Raw genomic sequence first — 19649 nt, forward strand, 5'->3', positions numbered from 1 at the left:
CATCCGTCACAACCTTCCACAGTTTTGGAGGCTGCAGAAATTGCTGATGAATATGTTGAGTCAAGGGGTGGAGGGTGGCAACATCTAGGTGATCTGGTCTGGTTTCCAGCTCTGAATTTGTCAGTACTCAGCTGACACCTACAGACTTGGAAAGAGCTGGCCCCTGGTTTGCCAGCATCACAGGATACACTGGATGAATGAGGACAAAGTTGAGACTGCCTAACTGACCTTCACTTTGGACAAAGAATTTGACCTTAAGTCTTCAGAAATGAAAAGCTATTGTACCAACCCAGGCCAGGATAGAGAAAAAGAATTTACAGTAGAACCCCGTTTATCCGATCCTCCATTATCCAGCTCTCACAGAAGTCCAGAAGCAGACTCTCTCTCCTGTGGCTGCCAGATGGCGCTGCAGCATTGCATGTTCCCATTCTCCAGATTATCCAATCTGGTCCTGGTCCCAATTAGATTGGACAAATGGGGCTCTGCTGTATTTCTTTTTTCACATGACCATTCCTACTTCTCAAAGTAAACAATGAGCTGGGCTAATCTGCACTTGCTGTAGAACGTATTGGGCACAATAACTAATTTATTCTGCCTTTTCTTTTTTTCCCCCCATCTTGCCATTCTACTGAGAAGTGAATTTCCCAGTTTTTAAATCACAGCTAAAAAGGTGATAATTGCAAAACTGAAATGCAGTGATCCTAAAAATTTAGGGTCCAACCTTTATAGGATTAGAGGGCTCTCAAAGACCTGATCATGCAAGATGGTGTTTAATGTTCAGTTCCTTTCCTCTCTTCATTCTTGGCGGCAGCTACTGTGGCATTTCACCTCTGTCTCCTTTCAAAGCCAAAGTAGATGCAGTCATATAGCTGGAACAATAGTCCTGTACTGAATCTTGATTTCTAAGCTGCCAGTTCAGCCAATTTACTGCTGGCCAAAGGACTGGAGCAGTACAATGCTTTTCTTAGGCAAAATATGCCAGTATCAGTAACTGAAAATACTTACTTTCTTCATCAATTTTTAGCTCTTCGTTGTTTTTGATCTTCTCTGCAATCTCTTTTTCATTAAATCCCTTGCTTGCCAAAAACTTTATTTTATACTCATCCCAAGACACATGGCCTGTAAGACAGAGACATATCTCAGACATCACAAATAGTCTAACATTTTAAAATCCGAACTTCTGGTCTTGTTTCTTTTGAAATCATCTGTTAAAACACTTTACACATCTGCAATCTGTAAGAACCACATCCATTCACATTTACTCACAACCACCCAACACTTGTAAATTTCATTGGGAGCAGTGATGTGGCAAAAATACCTCCCAACCAATCCTCCTCAAAGTGGACTACGGTTCCTTTCCACAAAGGTAACGTCTGAAATGTTCCTATGGTTGTCCATTCTAAGGGTCAAAATTATGTCTTTGGATGTCAATAAGAGGTCAGATGCATTATCAAGGGCAGAATTTGGTCCCTACGTTATTTTTAATGGGTAGGGCTGCCTAAGGATTCAATCTGACTCAATGACAACCATTTTAAGTTTCTTGTTCCTTTAAAAAATTTTCTATCTCAAAACTAAGCAGCTTCCCAGAGAGTGATCAAAGATCTAATAGCGACATTTGTCTGGTTAACTATACTGCTTTTGCCTTACAGTGTTATCACTGAATCTGCTCTCTTGAAAGAAATCAAAGTAAATATAACACCAACTCTAAGGCCCTGACAACCGTGGGGAATTTTTTTTTTAAATTTCCGACCGTTGCCAACACCAGCACATTTCAGCCAGCATTAGTAATGTTGGAAGCCCCAATACTGATATGCATTTTTAAATACAGTCTATTAGACCTGCCCTGAGCAGGGTTACATGATATATATGACATTAAAAGTGACTGTGGGAGCAAACGAGAGCTCCCAATATTACTAATGTAGGTAAAGCTGAACGAGAGATAGCAATCAGAGAAAATATTCAGAAAGTTTCTCCTAGTGTAGTCAAGTCTTCAGAGGAAAAAAATCCTCTTCTGTCCTCCCCAATGAATGATACAAATGTAAGGATGAAACTGGTCTCATGAACTTCAGAGGGACTAGGTCTAGGGTTTGGCCTATGATGAGTGCTTCAGAGCAACTAAATGTGCAGCCCATAGTCAGTTTGACCTCTAGCTATAATGTTTTTAAATGCCCTAGAATGACTATTTCACAAGATAAATGTTGTTCTCCTACCATCGCCATCAGGGTCCACAGCTCGGAAATGCATTTTGTTCTCTTCCACAGCTTCCTGGAAATGCTCTTCTGTCTTCTCCATGATCCAACGCTGCATCTCTTTAGCGCTTATTTTTTTGTCCCTATTAATATCTACCCTGCAGAGGAAGATATGAGAACAGTTAAGAGCCCAAAAATACCTCAAAACACTAGATGTGTCACTTCACTGCCCACTAACAAGAACAGAAGACAGTTAAAACAGAAGTGAGATGGTTCAGTTTAATTACAGAAAAAAATCATATTGCTCACTACTTGAGTAAAGTATTATTTAAAACTGAGCCATTGACTGAAGAGTAAACAGAGACAGCTACAAAGTTACCTGGGAAGTTAAAAATGGCTAAATGTGAAGTCTGAATAGATGAGTGCGCAGAATGAGAAACTCCTTTAATAGGATCAGTTATTTTCATTTTAAGATTGTTTCTTTCACTGTTCAGGATGGCCATTATGTTTTAAGTACGCCATGCTGTTTTCCTTCAGTTGCAGCAGTCAGCCTTTTTGCTCTTCTCAAATGAACAACAATGTTAGTGGGACTGCCCAGTGAAGTAAGGTGCTTAATTATCTTTCATTATCCTGTAAGTTGGTAACATCTACCCAACTTTTAAAAACAGCAAAGTTTGTTTTTTTAATAAAGAAATCACAGAAGTACACTGCATGGTCCATGCTATGTTAACTCTACTTTTCCTAAACTTAAGGTTTAATTATCGTTTGATTTTTCAACTTGCTTGCTATTGTAGACTCTCACTAGTGCAGATGTCTCAGCATCTTTTAATTCTTGCTTCCTTCTAGACCCTTTCTTCCTCTCTGTTCACCTCAATATCTCAATTCAGTGTACTTCCAAGCTTGTCTCCTGCTGGCTTTCAGGATCTAGCACTCTTCCCTCGCCCCTTTTTTATTATTAAATACATAAACTCTCCCTCATTTACTGGGAAGACGAGATGCCCCTTATGCTTAACCATTTATTAGAAAAAACTATAGTCATTACGAGAAAGAAAATAAAGTGAAAACCTTGGTGCATGGGCCTCCAGAAAGGTTTCTCAATTCCTTTAATGCTATTGTTGTAACTTTAAAAGATATCTAAAACATCTTCTACTGATTATTTTTATCCCTTGATCTGTGAAGACCATTGTTTCTACATGTTTATAGGATGGTTGACTGAACAGTGATCTTACAAAAGTTAAAGCTGAGGTAAGGGACATCTGCTCCCTGTGAGTCTCGCCAGTTGGATCTGCTTTCCTTTTTTAGGACAAAGACAAGATATTTCTATGTTCAGTACTGCTCAGGTGCAGAACCATAACCTATATTACATTCTGTCTCATTGACCAAACTGCAAGATATGTGCTAATTGTAAAGTCTGTTGGCAATGATGGATAAATGAGCAAGAAGTTTGCTCAACTTTTAAAGAACAGATGAGACTTCACCATTGACAGTTAAAATAAATCATATTTCAGTTGAGCAAATTTAATACATCATGAAATGAGAATAAGTATGATCACCCAAATGTCATTTTAGAGTTCTTTTTCTGAACACAACATCAATAATCCAAATGTAAGTGAGCATCAAAAACAGAAAAAAAGACATTTTGTTGACATTTAAGAACCTATTTAAAGTATACCAAAACCACCCATGTTAAAATTTTAAGAAGCGCATACAGGCACAGGCTTCACTTCACCTTTTTATCCGTTTGCATCACTATCTTAAGACTTCCGAATTTTTACCATTGAAACTTAGGCTATTTAATACGTTCCTCCACCTTTAAATGTCAACTCAAATGTTACAGTTAGAACAACCCAAACATCTGATCTTTTAAAATGTTCATCTGTATTAAAAAGTGCAACATTAAAGTTTTTAAATACTGTATTGTTTTCTCACAATGTAAGTACATGCACACATGGAATATCAGACTCACTGTGGAAAGCAGTAATTTACAACAGACAATAGTAAAATATGTTCATCACACTTGTACATACATTATAGTTAAGCTATCTGAGTAATGATATTTGTGATATTTTGGTACTGAATAAGTAACAAAATGGCAACAGAAAGTGTTATCCTTAACTTTGACACCTCTCAATTGCATTAGACCAGATCAGATGAGAAGCCTACAGCCATCACACATGACCTCTATCCACTACAGCAATTTAATAATGGCTCCCAAATAAGATTGTTCACTGAGTGATTGTAAAAAGGCAGTCTTCTTGCATTTGCCTCTATCTAATAGTCCATTGACTCTTCCTCAGTTCTCTATATGGACTCATTCCTCAGTTCTCTATATGGTATTGCTTTTATTCACCACTGTGTTCCCAAGAATCATCCAAATGTATTGATTCAATGCATTGGTACACCCAGTGGTAAGGCTGGCCATAATCCTTTTGACATCTATAAAGTATATTTTTTAGGCACACAGTGCACTTACAACTGTACAGAACAAGACACGGCCTTTACTCTGAGCTTACACTCTAAGAGGCAGAATGGGCCATCAAAATAATAGTGTGTAGCGATATCTTATTTAAAATGGACTATTGAAAAAGCTTCCCAGTAATAGTAATGAAAGGTTAGCTACTGGGTAACATGGGGCTAAAGCTGTACAAACAAAGCTGACAAATGAAGCTAGTACAGGCTACAATTCATGAATATATAGTAATAGGGAAAGTTTTGCTAAGAGCTCTGAGAAGACAGCAAAGTGTTCAGCTAAAGGGGAAAAAACTCAGATGTTAGTTCAGAAATACTGTATATTCCACAGAACTGTAGCCTACATGATCTTAGAGAATTTAAGCTTCCATGTAAAGTGAACAAGAAATACAGCTCAGCATAGACATTCCTCAGTTGTCTCTGGGTGAAAAATGCCTGATGCAGGATGACAATCTTTCAACACTTTGCCATGCATCAGCTCTGATAAGTACATTGGTTCCTCTTGTTCAAGAAATACCATTAATATTACAGCAAAAATTAATGTGGCATTTCATAAATTCTGTAGAAATCTCTCCAAGGAATTGTTTCCAGAATAAGAAGTCAGACTGAAACAGCCTTCCTCTGACAATAATCCTTTCTGAGTTCTCAACAACATAAAATACAAGATAAATATTACATTATAGTTCACTAAACTGTGTGCTTTTTCCACAAGAAAATTACAGATTTCCAAAAATAGATGGTAGCTGCTGCAATATGTGACAACTGTGCCATGGTCTGAATGCATTTTAGTGACATCCAGTGTAATTCACAAAAACTGTTAAAAAATACCATTACACTTAATAAGGAAGTAAATCCAGTTAAGGTTAGTACTCTTAACTGGTGGCAATAAGTTTAGGTATAACAGGGATATTCAGGGAGTGCACATGTATCATATTTCATTATCTATGCACAGCAAAAATAGTTAAGAAATATTAGTATTAATGTTTATATCAGGCCTTTAAAGATATAACACGGTATTTCTGTTAAAAGGAACAAATGTGGCCTTATTACAGGTGTTCCATAGGAGAAGGCTTACTTACAGAAATCCAGTTTATTTATAGTGAATCAAGCACAGTATTGACCAAAGTAACAAAAACCAGCCACCCAACTGACAGTTATCCAATGCCTACATGAAATGAGCTTAGTGATCTCAGCCTATTTTCCACCCAGCAGGAGTCCACATCACAAACCACCACAACTGGACCTTTGTGGCAACCTCAGCAGACAAGTCAATGACTGAAAGGAGACTGAACTCCCTTCTCGGAGCTAGAGTCCATTCCCCACATCAGGTTTCCTGGCATAGCCATTTGGGGAAGACTGTACTGCTCCTGCTCATGCTGTATATATTAAGATTGTCAGGCTAGCAATTTCCATTAGCTCTAAATATACAATTTGTTTAGGAACAAGACTATTCCCGTTGCATACAGATAATGAAAACCAGACTCAAAAGGTAATATTTAATAATGAGAACAATGTAATTATTTACAGTTGAAGTGATATACAAGAGTTTGCTAGACTACTTTTTAAAATCTCTAGATGCAGCACACTTTAAAAATGCACAGATCATGACAAATAGGACACAACTATCAAGGTAGGTAACGTTTTTAGCTAAACAACCCGTCAAATCTAAAAATCTAACTTTATAACGACAAGCAAGCTAACATGTCCCCTGAGCTTCATTCCACTTTCAGTATAATTGTCCAAATCTACCACTGCATGGCTATAGTCTCATCTGCCTTCCCCCACAAAAGGATAGGTGATGGCATTATAAATGAAAATTGTGCTTAGGTATACCAGATGTACTTCAACATTATCCCCAAATTATGCCCTTTTTAACTACTACATTAAAATACTCCATTGGTTTTGGCAATCCCCAACATAACCACTCCCCTACTTCTATTCTGAGCGATAAGAATAATGGACCTCAAGTGCTATGAGAGCCTGCAAGCATCACTAAAGTTCAGCCTCTTCCCTTTCAGTGCTTGTTAAGAACCCCATGTGCTCTGCCTCAAGAAGGACTGAGCTCAGGCGTTCCACAGGAGAAAGAGGGAAACAACCTTACCCCTACACATACTGGAAGCAGACAGGATGTAAGTTTTCTGGCTAGGGACCCCATGAATTATTAGTCAAGGACTGGCATTCAGTTCCCAAATGTGTGTGCTTATAAGGGGCAAGAGATATTAGCAAAATATGAACAATTAAAAGGTTAATACTCACTTTCCAGACGTGCACAGTGGTAGGTCCATTACCACACACACATCCTGACAGGAAACCACATGTACTATATTACTGAAATGGAATTACTAAATTCAAACTACAAAACAGATTTAATTAACCAAGAAAGCCCACCTTTACAACTGAGATTTGTGGTTTGAATTCTTTTAGAGTGGTAGCCGTGTTAGTCTGTATCAGCAAAAAGAACGAGGAGTACTTGTGGCACCTTAGAAACTAACAAATTTATTTGGGCATGCATCCGATGAAGTGGGTTTTAGCCCATGAAAGCTTATGCCCAAATAAATTTGTTAGTCTCTCTAAGGTGCCACAAGTACTCCTGTTCTTTTTGGTTTGAATTCTGGCATCCAGTCTAGTCTATGGTAATTCATGGTATGGCCACACATTGAATACTGAATATCTTAACACACTTCTTGGCCCACCAAGTGTCCAAATACTCACCTTCTTACATAAAGATAAAAAGAAAAGCAGATATGTTTATATGTTATGATGATCTTACGTTATGTTCTTATGATATACATCAGGAATTTCTGCATAAAGTGATCATTTTTGGCCAAGACTTCAATGACAGATGTCTTGTCAAAATTAGCCCTTATCTCAGTGTACTTCCAGCAGGAAACAATTCAGGGGACTTTTTTGTTGTTGTTGTTTTTGGTTTTAGAGACAGATAAATATGGAGTTTTTCTGCGTTGACCCACAAATTCAATTTAGCATGCTTTTCCTATAACAAGAATTAAAAAAAAAGTTTTTTGTTTTTGGTTTGGTTTTTTTTTTGCAAAAATACTTCATTAAACATCCAGGTTTCAGACTTTATGAAAATACCTCAAGTCTTTACAACAGGCAAGTTACTGTTTAAATCAATTAGCCCATTGGCATGTCTGAATCGTGAAGATCATACCCTCTCAGTTAATTCCCCTGTGGAACCTGAATGTTCTTTAACTTCCTTTTTAAACATAATTAAAAATAAATTTGCTCTTATCACAGGGAGAAACTGAAGTTACTGCCTCTCCCTGCTTTCTCTCTCAGTAATTGGACAGAGAATGAAGAGTCTTTAATACCTTAGTACCAGATTCACACTTTTTTTATGTCCTCATACACCCCAAAAAACCCAGAAAACACTGCCCCCCACCCCCTAGTGACTCCACCAAAAGTACTGGAACAGTCTGTTTTTAATACATATTTAGTCACTACATTTAGAATGACTTTGTGCTAGAGGAACATCTTGTCTCCACTAAGTAAGAGTAGCCTTACAAACAGAAGCCAAGACTTATGACAAGTAACTTACTCTCTTCAATTACACAATCTTATCTATTCCAGGCTTTCTATAATCTCTGAAAAGAAAAAAGTTTAGGTTTCTTTGAATTATAGTCATAAACTGTATAGCAAGGAACACAGCCTTAGAAAACTGTACAGGCTAATATGAGCAGAGGACTAGTTAAAATGCAATGGACAAAAAAGGCTGTGCTGCATTGAACACAGAACTTATCACCATATTCTGCCTAGCTCATCCCCATCATTTTTAAATTGTACATAATGCATGACTGTTGGAACAGCTACAACAGTGAGACATTGCATGGGCATGTATTCTTAGTTCCTAGGTCTAGTTTCTTATAGATGATTGATGTGCAAAATCTAATTATGTTATAAAATTGGTATTTTTCAGATCTGAAAGTTACATTAAGTTCCAATTATAAATATTCAGCACATTACATCATTGGGCTTACCCCACAAGACAAACTGCATTTGATCAAAAACACATCACCGTATATACTCGTTCATAAGCCAAATATTTTTGGTAAAAAGGTTTCACATCAAAGAGTGGGGGTCGGCTTATAAACGGGTCTACACCAAAATTTGACGATTTTAAACTCTATGGAATTATTGAATTGAATATCTAAGACAGGGATCGGCAACCTTTGGCATGCAGCCCACCGGTTTGTTTACCTGCCGCACCTGCAGGTTTGGCCGATCACGGCTCCCACTGGCCATAGTTCTCCGCTCCAGGAGAATGGGGGTGGCAGGAAGTGGCAGCCAGCACATCCCTCGGTCTGCGCCGCTTCCCGCCGGCCTCATTGCCCTGGAATGGCGAACCGCGGCCAGTGGGCGCTGTGATCGGCCAAACCTGCAGGCGCGACGGGTAAACAAACCGGCCTGGCCCGCCAGGATGCTTACCCTGGTGGGCCACGTGCCAAAGGTTGCCGATCCCTGATCTAATACATTGTAGTTTTGTTTACCTTGAGCATCTGCAGGCATGGAGCCCCTCAGCTCCCTGTGGCCACAGTTCACCTTCCCGCAATTCCCACTGGCTGGGAACCCGACCCGCCAGCGGCTTACCCTGACGGCCCGGGAGCCAAAGTTTTCCAACCCCTGAAATATTGGGTCGGCTTATGAAAAGGTCATACAGTTTTTGCTATTTTTACCTATCCATTTTGGGTATAAACGAACGGGCTATTGAACGAGTATATACGGTAATTACTGACCACAAAAATGTCAGCTACTATTTTCTATGAAAGAAAGGCTGCATCCCTAATTAACTTGATCAAAGAACACTTTGGCTGATAAGAGTGATACCACAGAATAACAAACAAGGCTAACCAAATCTTCTGGTACGGGAAAAATCAGATAGAACATGAAAATATAACCAATGTTTATTTTAATATATTTAAGAAGAGTTAGCTGCAGAACACAGCTGACAGATCTACTTTGGGCACAGTTTACTCTAAACACCAGTCCATTAAAGGGGCTTTAGTTGTACTTTGCTAAATATAAAAAATTCCAGGCTCAAAGTTAAAGAAAAAAAATTCTAGTCCCCTGAACTCTAGTCATTTCAGCCCAGTTGTTGGTTCAAAGGCAGTATCAGTTAAATATCTAGCTACTGGGTCAAGTTATCCATTTAAAAAGACAGCATCCCCCAACTGTACAAGAGATGGGAGGACGGGTTGGAAACTGTCTCATTGCAGTTTCCTCAATCTCCATGTAAGACGGGACCTATATAAGATTACTCCCTCATACAGCAGCTACTGCTTTTATGCACTTGTCTCAGAGTTTCAAATCTCTGTCTCAGTGTTTAGGTTTGAAAACATGTCTGTTTTTGATAAGCACCTAAAAGATCCAATAGTTACTAATTTATCTAGAAGAATGTAGATAGGATAAAAACTCTACCTTTGAGTTGCCTTTTCCAGAAAGGAATAGTGTCTCACCTTGTTCCTTAATCACCCCATTAGATAACACCTTAGATAATGTTTTCACCCCTCTAGCCAGAAGGCTGAGCTGCACTTTGAGGGTACCATTCTAAGTGGCATATAAACAGATCCCGGAACCTTAGCTGCTGGCTCATTAAAAAAATAAAAGTAATTTTTTTTAAAAGTCTTTAAAAGAGGCATTTTTCCTTTTCCCAGACTCCTTACCAGTGGTCGAAGGAAGATCATTTTTATCTCCTAACTCAATCATCTGGAAAACAAGCTTCTTCTAATTCCCCAAAGAATTCGGCGAACCTTCTAATCTGATCTCATGAGGGAACACAATGTGGAAAAGCACTTGAATTAGGTCGATAATCATTTCTACGGTCAGGACAGAGGCAGCTAAACTGCTTTTGACCTGCCAAGGCAGCCTCCATCACAACAAATAGATAAAAGCAAAGGGAGACTGCAATTTGTGATTTACAAAAGTCCCTAATCAAGATCTGAATGTGCTAATCAGCTTTCAGTTTCATTATTGCCAGATGTTTATTTGATACAGTCTTAAGAATAAATCCTTAATTTGTAAATAAACGGTCAGTGGAGTGACTGGCTGAACAGCAGATTAGCAATAAATTATTTTAGTTTTCAGTGTAGAAGGGTAAGCCAGGATAACTATACACCAATGATTCCCAAACTTTTTCTGCCATTTGTGCAGGGGAAGCCCTTGGCGGGCCAGGCCGGTTTGTTTACCTGCCGCGTCTGCAGGTTTGGCTGATCGCGGCTCCCACTGGCCGCAGTTCGTTGCTCCAGTCCAATGGGAGCTGCTGGAAGTGGCGAGGACCAAGGGACGTACTGGCTGCCACTTCTAGCAGCTCCCATTGGCCTGGAGCAGTGAACCGCGGCCAGTGGGAGCCGCGATTGGCCAAACCTGCGGACGCGGTAGGTAAACAAACCAGCACAGGCTGCCAGGGGCTTTCCTTGAACAAGTGGCAGAACAAGTTTGGGAACCACTGCTATACACATTGGTTAGCATTTGAAAAATAAGCTTTGTGTTAACCCTTTCAGACATCCGCTGTTGACAATACAGCACAGATACACCAGTGTTTTTCATTAGTAAGTTATGATTTTAGAGCTGGGTTTGTTGCAGTGGCTAAAGAGCCAAAAAGTTTTGCAAGGTTCCAGTCTACCATAAAAAAGAGCCATGATCCAAGCGAACAGTTAGATGCCAGGAACTCCCTAGTCTGACACAAAACTCTCTTTAGCTTTGAGCAATCCTCTTAATATCTGCGCCTCAGTTCTTCCCAGGTTTAAAAGTAGAATAATAAGTGACCATCTCACAGGAGTGCTGTAAAGTTTAGTTAGTGATACAGCACTTTAAAGGTGTATTAAGTATTACAAAATGTATTCCTTGTAATGACAGAGTCCTGTAAATCCATGGATATTTGCTTTATATCCATTGATGCAGATATCCACAGACCATTTTTGCAGATACAAATTTTGTATCTGCGCAGGACTCTAACAGGGGAGGTGTCATTACAACCCACCACAGAACTATCCTGCTCCCAGGAATTACAAATCAGACATTTCATTGAAGTAGATTGCTTTGTTTGGCAGGGAGAACGGAGTGCTAAATGAGTACCTTAAAAAAAAAAAAAAAAAACCACCCTGAATGGAGCTACACTGACAGAAGAAGCAACACCCTGCTGAAGAAGCAATACCCTGTTTTCCAAGTTAAAGAACAGAATTGCTGCAGAGAAATATCTGGGGAAATTAGCAGTCTTCAAAATTGCAAATGCATAGTCACCTCCATCCTTGCCAGATACTCAGTTATAAACTGTTCCAATAAAAATGGATTGCAAAGCCTCCCTGCCAATTCCAGCACAATTAAACAAAATGAAAAAACTTAACATATTGAAGATCTTTTTTTACTGCCACCAGAATTACCTAAAAATATTAGAAGTACCAACTCAGTCTACACTGTTATAACAAGTAACCCCAGGGTTGCAAAACACAAACGAGAAGCAACTCTGCCATCTAGTGGTAGTGACAATTCACTGCTTTTATTCTTCATATGTTCTAGCCCTAAAACTTACACATGTGCACTTTAGTGCACTGATTTACAGGTCTGCTAACACAGGAAATTTATCTAGTTGTTGATTTAAGCCTCTCCTAATAAAATGAAAGGTGCTTTATAAACAAATACAAAAAGTGGGCATATTTTTATGCTTAAAATAGGATTTAATTTTTTTTTGTTACATTAGAATAAAAGCCCATCTATTCTGAGGAACTTCAAGTAATGATGTTTAACATGATGTCATAATTTAAATATACCTTATCTTTCATTATACTTCACTTTCTAAGCTCTGGGGAGTTGCCTACATATGTTTAACTGCAGCAGTAACAGAATTTTGCAAGCTCTTCAGGAACACATGAAGAAAGGGAAAGAAATTTCAGTTTATAAATACTTGGGATGGACCAAAATACTAAGGTGACAGGAGTTATTTAAGCATTTAAACATGTAAAATACAAGAAAAAAAAAGAGTCAGACATAGTATCAACTTCAAGGGGGTTTTGAACAAAAAGTGACTATATGTGCTATGAGAAAGTGAGCTTTTTGCTGAGTTTGTCCTTTTTCTTTAATCCTGATTCTTTCCACAATATTTTCTTTTCCCCTGCTAGTATTTCTGTGGATCATACTAGAAGGGAAATAAGCGCAGGCCCAACAGCAGTCCTAAACATATACTTACACATCGATTAAAACTGAGTAACAGAGAAATGAAGTGACTTGCCCAAGGTCACAGTGCCGGTCCAGTGGCAGAGTCTGGAACAGAACCCATGTTTTCCAATGCACAGTGAGTGCCCTATCCTTTGGAAAAATTCTACTGCACTAATGCATGAGACTAGAAAATGAGCCTGACTATACCCAAAGCACTCAAATCCAAAAAGTAAACAAGCTGGGAGGGGGGCGGGGGGGAACTCCTAAATCTTTCAATTTTAGTAATCCATGAAGTTACTTAACAGTAAGTTTTTTCACGTGGGAATTTCATTTTCTGTGGTGGATTTTACCAACAATCTAAGGCCCCAATCCTGAAAGCTGATTAAAGTGCCTGGACACTGGAGGTGGGGCGAACCGCACTCATTAAACCCCACTGATTAGTTTAAAGGGTCAGAGTCTAAGTTAGTTGAATACTTCACTAACACAAATGTAATGCTTTAGGCAAGGTTGCTCATTCCTCTCATTGTAATCACCCTTCAAAAAACCTTTCAATCTTGTTTTTCAAAGAAGTTTAATGAATTGAACATCAAGGAAGTAGAGAAAGAAATATAAATGCAGCGGGACTGGCTGCATATTTTTCTTGATACACTATAACATAACTTACTTTGAAAATATGGCCATAAGCTTCCTTCTGTTCCTTCTTGGTTCAGAATCTTCATCAAATTCTTCCATCTCTTTTCCTAGAAAAACCTCTTGATGAAACTCCTTGTTAAGATGTCCATCCATCTCCATTTTGACCCCATTCAGGTGGTCTGGGGGCAGGATCTCATTCTCATCTTTGCTGTCAACTGCTTTCTCTTTTAAGGCAGAATTGTTTGCAGGCCTGGCATAGACATCCATCAGCAGAAACACAAACAGGAGGGACAAATAGAGAGAGCCCAAACTGCAGAGGAAGGCTTGTTTTGACATCATTGTTGTTGTTCTTGTCCAAAATATTAACAAATTAAATTATGGTAAAAGAGATTAGATGACCTGGAGGTAGAGGGGGAAAAAAAAGCAGAAATAAGGAACCTAAAATTGTAAAGCTACAATTTTATTTTAAGCTCCAAATCTAAAAGTAAAAACCCAGCTTATTTTAAATGATAGAAACCTGTTTTGCAATTAGAATAAATGAATGTTGTATAAGTAACTAGAGTAAGAAACAGGTTTAGCAAAACAGTTTAGTGCAGATGCAAAAGTAGTTCCAGCTACCAAAAGAAAAAAAGGGAGCAGGGAATGTCGTGAAGTTCAATGTACATCTGTTTCAAAAGAGCACATGCATAGATCAGATGACAAAGGCTGAGGCAAAATGTTACATTACCGGCATAATTCTAGCATGCATCAAGCAAGTTTAAGAGATATGAAGCTACATTCCACAACCAACAGAGAAACATGGGGTTTTGGTATGAAAAGCGTCTTATTTAACAGATCTCCTCCCTTTATGGCAGTGGTTCTTAACCTGAGGTGCAAAATGGCCTTCCTGGGGGTGAAAGATGCCCTTTCTGGGGGTGCAAGACATGCCAGATTTTTTTAGAAGGTAGATCATTGAAAACACAAATTAAGCACAGGCATGTAAGTACAACTACTTTGTTTCATGGAACATATGTATTTATTAACATTATACATTTAACAATTACTGTAATATACAAATAAAATATATCTAGGTTCAAGAGGTGTGAGAACATATTTTGATTTTTGATAAGGGATGCGAGAACATATCTGGAGAACCAAAGGGGCGCAGGCTGCAGTAAAGGTTAAGAACCTCGGTTTTATAGAGTCAGAGTCACATCAGCTTGCTGCTAAGCCCCCCATCCTGCACTGGGCACCATGTAGGCCAGGGGTGGGCAAACTGCAGCCTACGGGCTGGATCTGGCCCGCCAGCCATTTTAATCCAGCCCTTGAGCTCCTGCTGGGGCTTGCCCCACTCTGGCACTCCAGCTCAGAAGCAGAGTCGGGGCCACTCCTATAGCTCCCCACACCCCAACCCAGCCCTGATTCCCCTCCTGCCCTCCGAACCCCTCAGTCCCAGCCTGAAGTACCTTCCTCGACCCCAAACTCCTCATCCTCAGCCCCAGCCCAAAGCCTGCATCCCCAGCCGGAGCCCCCTCCCGCACCCTGAACTCCTCATTTCTGGCCCCACTCCAGAGCCTGCACCCCCAACCGGAGACCTCACCCCCTCCCGCACCCCATCCCCAATTTTGTGAGCATTCATGGCCCACCCCTGATGCAGGCAGATGCTTGTGCCTGTACAGAGTACCACTTGTGGTCAATGAGGCACTGCGTGGCCATAAAACTCACTGAAGAACTAGGACCTAAGGCCCCAATTTTCCAAACACACATATACGTACATAAGAAGGGTCTGACCATTGGGTCAGACCGATGGTCCAGTGTCCGGTCTTCCAACACTGGCAGATGCCTGGTACTTCAGAGGGAATGAACAGAACAAGCAATCATCAAGTAAGTGATCCATTCCCTGTCATCCACTCCCAGCTTCTCACAATCAAAAGTGCTTCACTGGACAAGTATTTGCAAAATCAGGACCTGAATTAAGTTTTTACTCCTTTTACTAACTGTATTGCAGACAGCACTCCAAATGAAGTTCAACTCTGAAAGAGAGCTGATTCTAACCTAGAATGTATGCCAACAAAAAGACTGTTTCAAGACTCTTTGCGGGCAGCGCATGACCAAGTTCCCAAGAAATGTTTCTGGGGCAGGCAAGTAGGAAAGAATCTTTACTTAGAACTGAGCAAATCCGATGTTGTATCAGTGAGAAATAAACAGGGAACATCACAATGCTTCTTTTTTTTGTTTTTTAAGTCATTTTTCAGAGTAAAACAATATTTTAAATCTCAAGAGATAAAGTTATTATCAAAAGTGCATTTACTAAAACATCCTGGTAAAAGGAGATTTAGCCAATTACAGAAGTAAGTTTCAGACAGAATCCTGGTAGAGTCATAACAGTATCACACGTTTATAATTACAACAGACAAGCTAAAGACATTTGCTCATTGTTTTGAGGACTATCAACCATAATGTTTCAGAAATTAATACGATCACATCTAAGATCAGAAGAGGACATTTTTCCTCCCATGCCGAAGAACTACACAATTAAAATCAACCTTGTAAGTTTCTGTTTGCACACCTTCCTGGACAGAACTATTATTTTGACATGTGAGAAAATCCCCACCACCACCATTATACTGGGACAATAAATATCAATTTCAAGCATCACTTCTCCATCTGAAAATTTTGTACCTACTACTGTTATCAATAATCCCTAAAATTACTGTAGCTGAAAGAGATTGAAAAAGGAAAATATTTTCTCTAGTTTGTTTGGTTTGTGCATTTCACATAACTTTGTGTCTAGTGAGTTTCGCTATTTGTTTATAGTGGATGTCATTATCCAGCCACTGCAAGAGTGTTTACAAGTAATCACTGCAAGGAAGCTGAAATTGAAAGTGAATTAAGAAGGAGGGGAACAACAGCCCAATAACATTGTTCTTATTACTCTCAGGCCCAGCCAAAAGATCTTTCTAAACATGGGGTGGGGGGAGAGAGTGAATGTTTTAATAATTTTGTTTTTAATTAAGGGAAAGCTGCTTAGAGGGCACTCGATTTTTTTAGTTAATTAAAAAAAAAATCCAGCTACCAGAGTCCCATCATGGTAAATGTAAGCAGATTCTGTTAGGGCTGATACATTTTCATGACCATTTTTACAAGGCTGAATTGAACACACCCATTTCGAGTTTCCCTTTTTGCAGGCTAACCCCACTTTCTACCAAACTCTGTTACTGAACCTTCATTTGCCTCATCCCACCCAATGGCTCAACTATACAGCAACTTGAGGAAAAGCTGTCAGCATGAACAAACTGTACATACTGTATACAGCCACTTACTCCTGGGGGAATTCTGCACCACTGTGCAGTGCAGAATTTGTGCAAAAATCAATGCTCTGTGCAGAATTTCCTTTTCCCCCTGCCAGCCATTTCCACCCTCTGACAAACAGAGGCTAGGGACACCATTCCTTACCCATCCTGGCTAATAGCCATTAATGAACTTAACCTCCATGAATTTACCTAGTTCTCTTTTAAACCTTGTTACAGTCCTAGCCTTCACAACCTCCTCAGGCAAGGAGTTCCACAGGTTGACTGTGTGCTGTGTGAAGAAGAACTTCCTTTTATTTGCTTTAAACCTGCTGCCCATTAATCTCATTTGGAGGCCCCTAGTTCTTATGTTAGGCTGTGTTTAATTTGTTCCAAGGCATCTCTAGGCTCAGCAGTTCATAGCCCTGGCACCTCTGGGCTTACTGCATCAGTTATGAAAGTAAAAAAAAATTGTTTTAGCCCCTCTTTCATTACAAATGAAGCACTGGGGAGGATGGTGTGAGTTCCCTCCCCCAAGCTGGGCTCTGGGGGAGAGGGGGCACAGAAACAGGAACTGGGTTGGCGTAGGGGTTTCTTTAACTCCCTGCTCCTAGGGGAATTTTGTCATCTGTTTTGTTACAGGTATTTTGAAATAAGTTACCAAAACAATTGAAACTGGCATGACTATATAGTGTCATTCTGACAAATAAAATAGGCAGATTTTAAAATATTGTGCAGGGAAAGCGGGGTTTTGTTTGTTTGCGGCACGGAATTCCCCCAGGAATACGAGCCACGTGCACTAACACACAACTAGCGATAGAAGGGAGAGCGGGGGAAAGGGAGCTGAAAGGGACGGACGAGGATCATCGAGCGACCAGGGGGGGCAAGGAACCCGCTGACACCCCCAGGCCCCAGTGTTGCCGCCCTGCCCCCTAACCCTCACGGCCATCTCCAGACCCCAAGTCTCCATCCACCCTCCCCTCCCACCAGCGGCCTCAGGTTCCACGCAGCGCCCCGCCCCGCCCCGCTGTGTAGGCTCCTCCCCCCCCAACCCAGGTAGGTCCAGAGAGACTCGGCTCCCTTCCTCCCCCCAGCCCCTCAGAGCTCCCCTCCCAACCCGCCGCAAGCCGGGGGGAGGGGGGGGGCTCCGCGGCAGGCGGCCCACGCCAACGCCGGTACCTGTGCGGGATGCGGCCAGGCTCCTCATGCCCAGCCCGGCCGGGCCCCTCGGTTCCGCGCCCCTGCCGACCCTCCTCCGAAACCCCCTCAGGCAGCGATTGCTAAGGGGGGACCGGAAACCGGAAGCGCCACTCAACACTAGCGCGAGGACCCCGGGGCTTCCCTCCCCGCCTGAGTGGAGGGAAGGAGCCACAGCACAGGGGCGGGATCCGGAGGCTACACACACGGAGACGTCTCTCTCCTGAGAGGAACGGACACCTGAGCGGTGCCAAGAAAGAGCGAGTTCAAAGCAGGCACCGCCAAGGTCACCTATACAAAAAGGACCTCAGAGTGAGCGACCATCTTGGATCAGGGGAGAGAAGGCTCGCCCGTAGTGGGCCGCCATTTTTGTTTGGGGCAGAGAGCCCTAGTAGCTATTCTTTCAGTGGCAATGGGCGGCCATCTTTGATTGGGGCAGAGAAGCAAATGTTATCTGGATACCGTTGGCAACCATCTTTGATTGGGGCCAGAGGACCCTCTATGCTGCTGTCAGATGACACTGATCAAGCTGAGATAATATAAAATAGAAATATTAAGAAATGGAATTTACCAGCTCCCTTACTCTTCCTAACTTCCCCATTCCTACTGCTTCTCAGCATTCCTCTACTCCAAAGTAACAACAAATAAAACAGCAAAGTGTAACTTACAAAACTCTCCCATTTCATCCTCATTTACTTCTATGCCATAACCCTACCCCTCTACCTCTTGTCAGCTCTGTTTCTTTCAGATGTAAGCCCTGATTGTCTCTTATTTATGTGCTGTGCAATCAGACCTCAATCCCAAGTGGGGACTCTGGGGCTATCATAATATAAATAATTGTTTACTTCTAATGATAATAATTTAAAAAAGTAAAACTGGAAGGGGAATCTCAATAGATCACACAAATATAATATAATATAATCAATTTTTTGTTTTGCAAGAGGGTGGTAACTTTTCTATCAAATCGGTACCTTAATGCCATTCTCCAGGCCTTGGTCCCCTCAGCTCTGAGTTATTGCATAAGGTTGTCTGCTGACTCAGGCAGACATCACTGTGTCATGCTTAGTTCACAATGTGCAGGTTATCTTTGCCAGCATACAGGCAAGAGGATTAATTTAAAAAAAAAAGTTGAGTTTCCAAAGTACAACACGGAAGTCTCCAAAAAAAAATGCCATTCCATCATAAAGCAGTCGGATTCAACCCCTGACTGGGAAGCCCAAGCTGATGGTTTCTAAATTAGTTCACAGGGGTACTAAGGTGCCTAATTTCCATTGATTTCTCTGGGAGTTAGGCACCTCAATGCCTTTAAAAGCAGCAAAGAGTCTTGTGGCACCTTATAGACTAACAGACGTTTTGGAGCATGAGCTTTCGGGGTGAATACCCACTTCACCCACGAAAGCTCATGCTCCAAAACGTCCGTTAGTCTATAAGGTGCCACAAGACTCTTTGCTGCTTTTACAGATCCAGACTAACACGACTCCCCCTCTGACACTCAACGCCTTTGAGGATCTGGATGTTGGCATTCAGATTAATTTGTCCAAAGGCCCCATGTCAGCCCCTCGCTGCACACCCTCCACCTCCTTCCCACAAGAGAGCCCCGGGCACCAGAGTCTTTGGGTTTTCACACTGGCCTCTTATGGGAAGGGCCCAGAAGCAGGCTCAGGGTGACCCGATATTTAACCCTTTGTTCCGCTGGGTAGGGTTGCCAGGCGCCCGGTTGGCGCGG

At 41.0% G+C, this 19649-nt stretch overlaps 1 protein-coding gene across 4 annotated transcripts in view; it reads right to left on the reverse strand.

The window, feature by feature from the left end:
- The window catches only part of SDF4 (stromal cell derived factor 4), a 42104-nt gene extending 22527 nt beyond the window's left edge, over positions 1–19577 (reverse strand). The window contains exons 1-4 of one of the 4 annotated variants that reach the window (XM_039509018.1): positions 19555–19577; positions 13489–13856; positions 2211–2347; positions 1006–1119 (exon numbers count right to left, since the gene is read on the reverse strand). In XM_039509018.1, coding sequence (XP_039364952.1) covers positions 1006–1119; positions 2211–2347; positions 13489–13796 — 559 coding nt within the window. In that variant the 5' untranslated portion in view covers positions 13797–13856; positions 19555–19577. Of the gene's footprint in view, positions 1–1005; positions 1120–2210; positions 2348–13488; positions 13857–17905; positions 18054–18894; positions 19028–19554 lie in introns of those variants that run through there. The other 3 variants (XM_039509016.1, XM_039509015.1, XM_039509019.1) reach the window with 3 other exon arrangements.
- Between the last annotated feature and the right edge of the window lie 72 nt (positions 19578–19649).

Source organism: Mauremys reevesii, linkage group 21, assembly GCF_016161935.1.
Source record: "Mauremys reevesii isolate NIE-2019 linkage group 21, ASM1616193v1, whole genome shotgun sequence".
NCBI lineage: Eukaryota > Metazoa > Chordata > Testudines > Geoemydidae > Mauremys > Mauremys reevesii.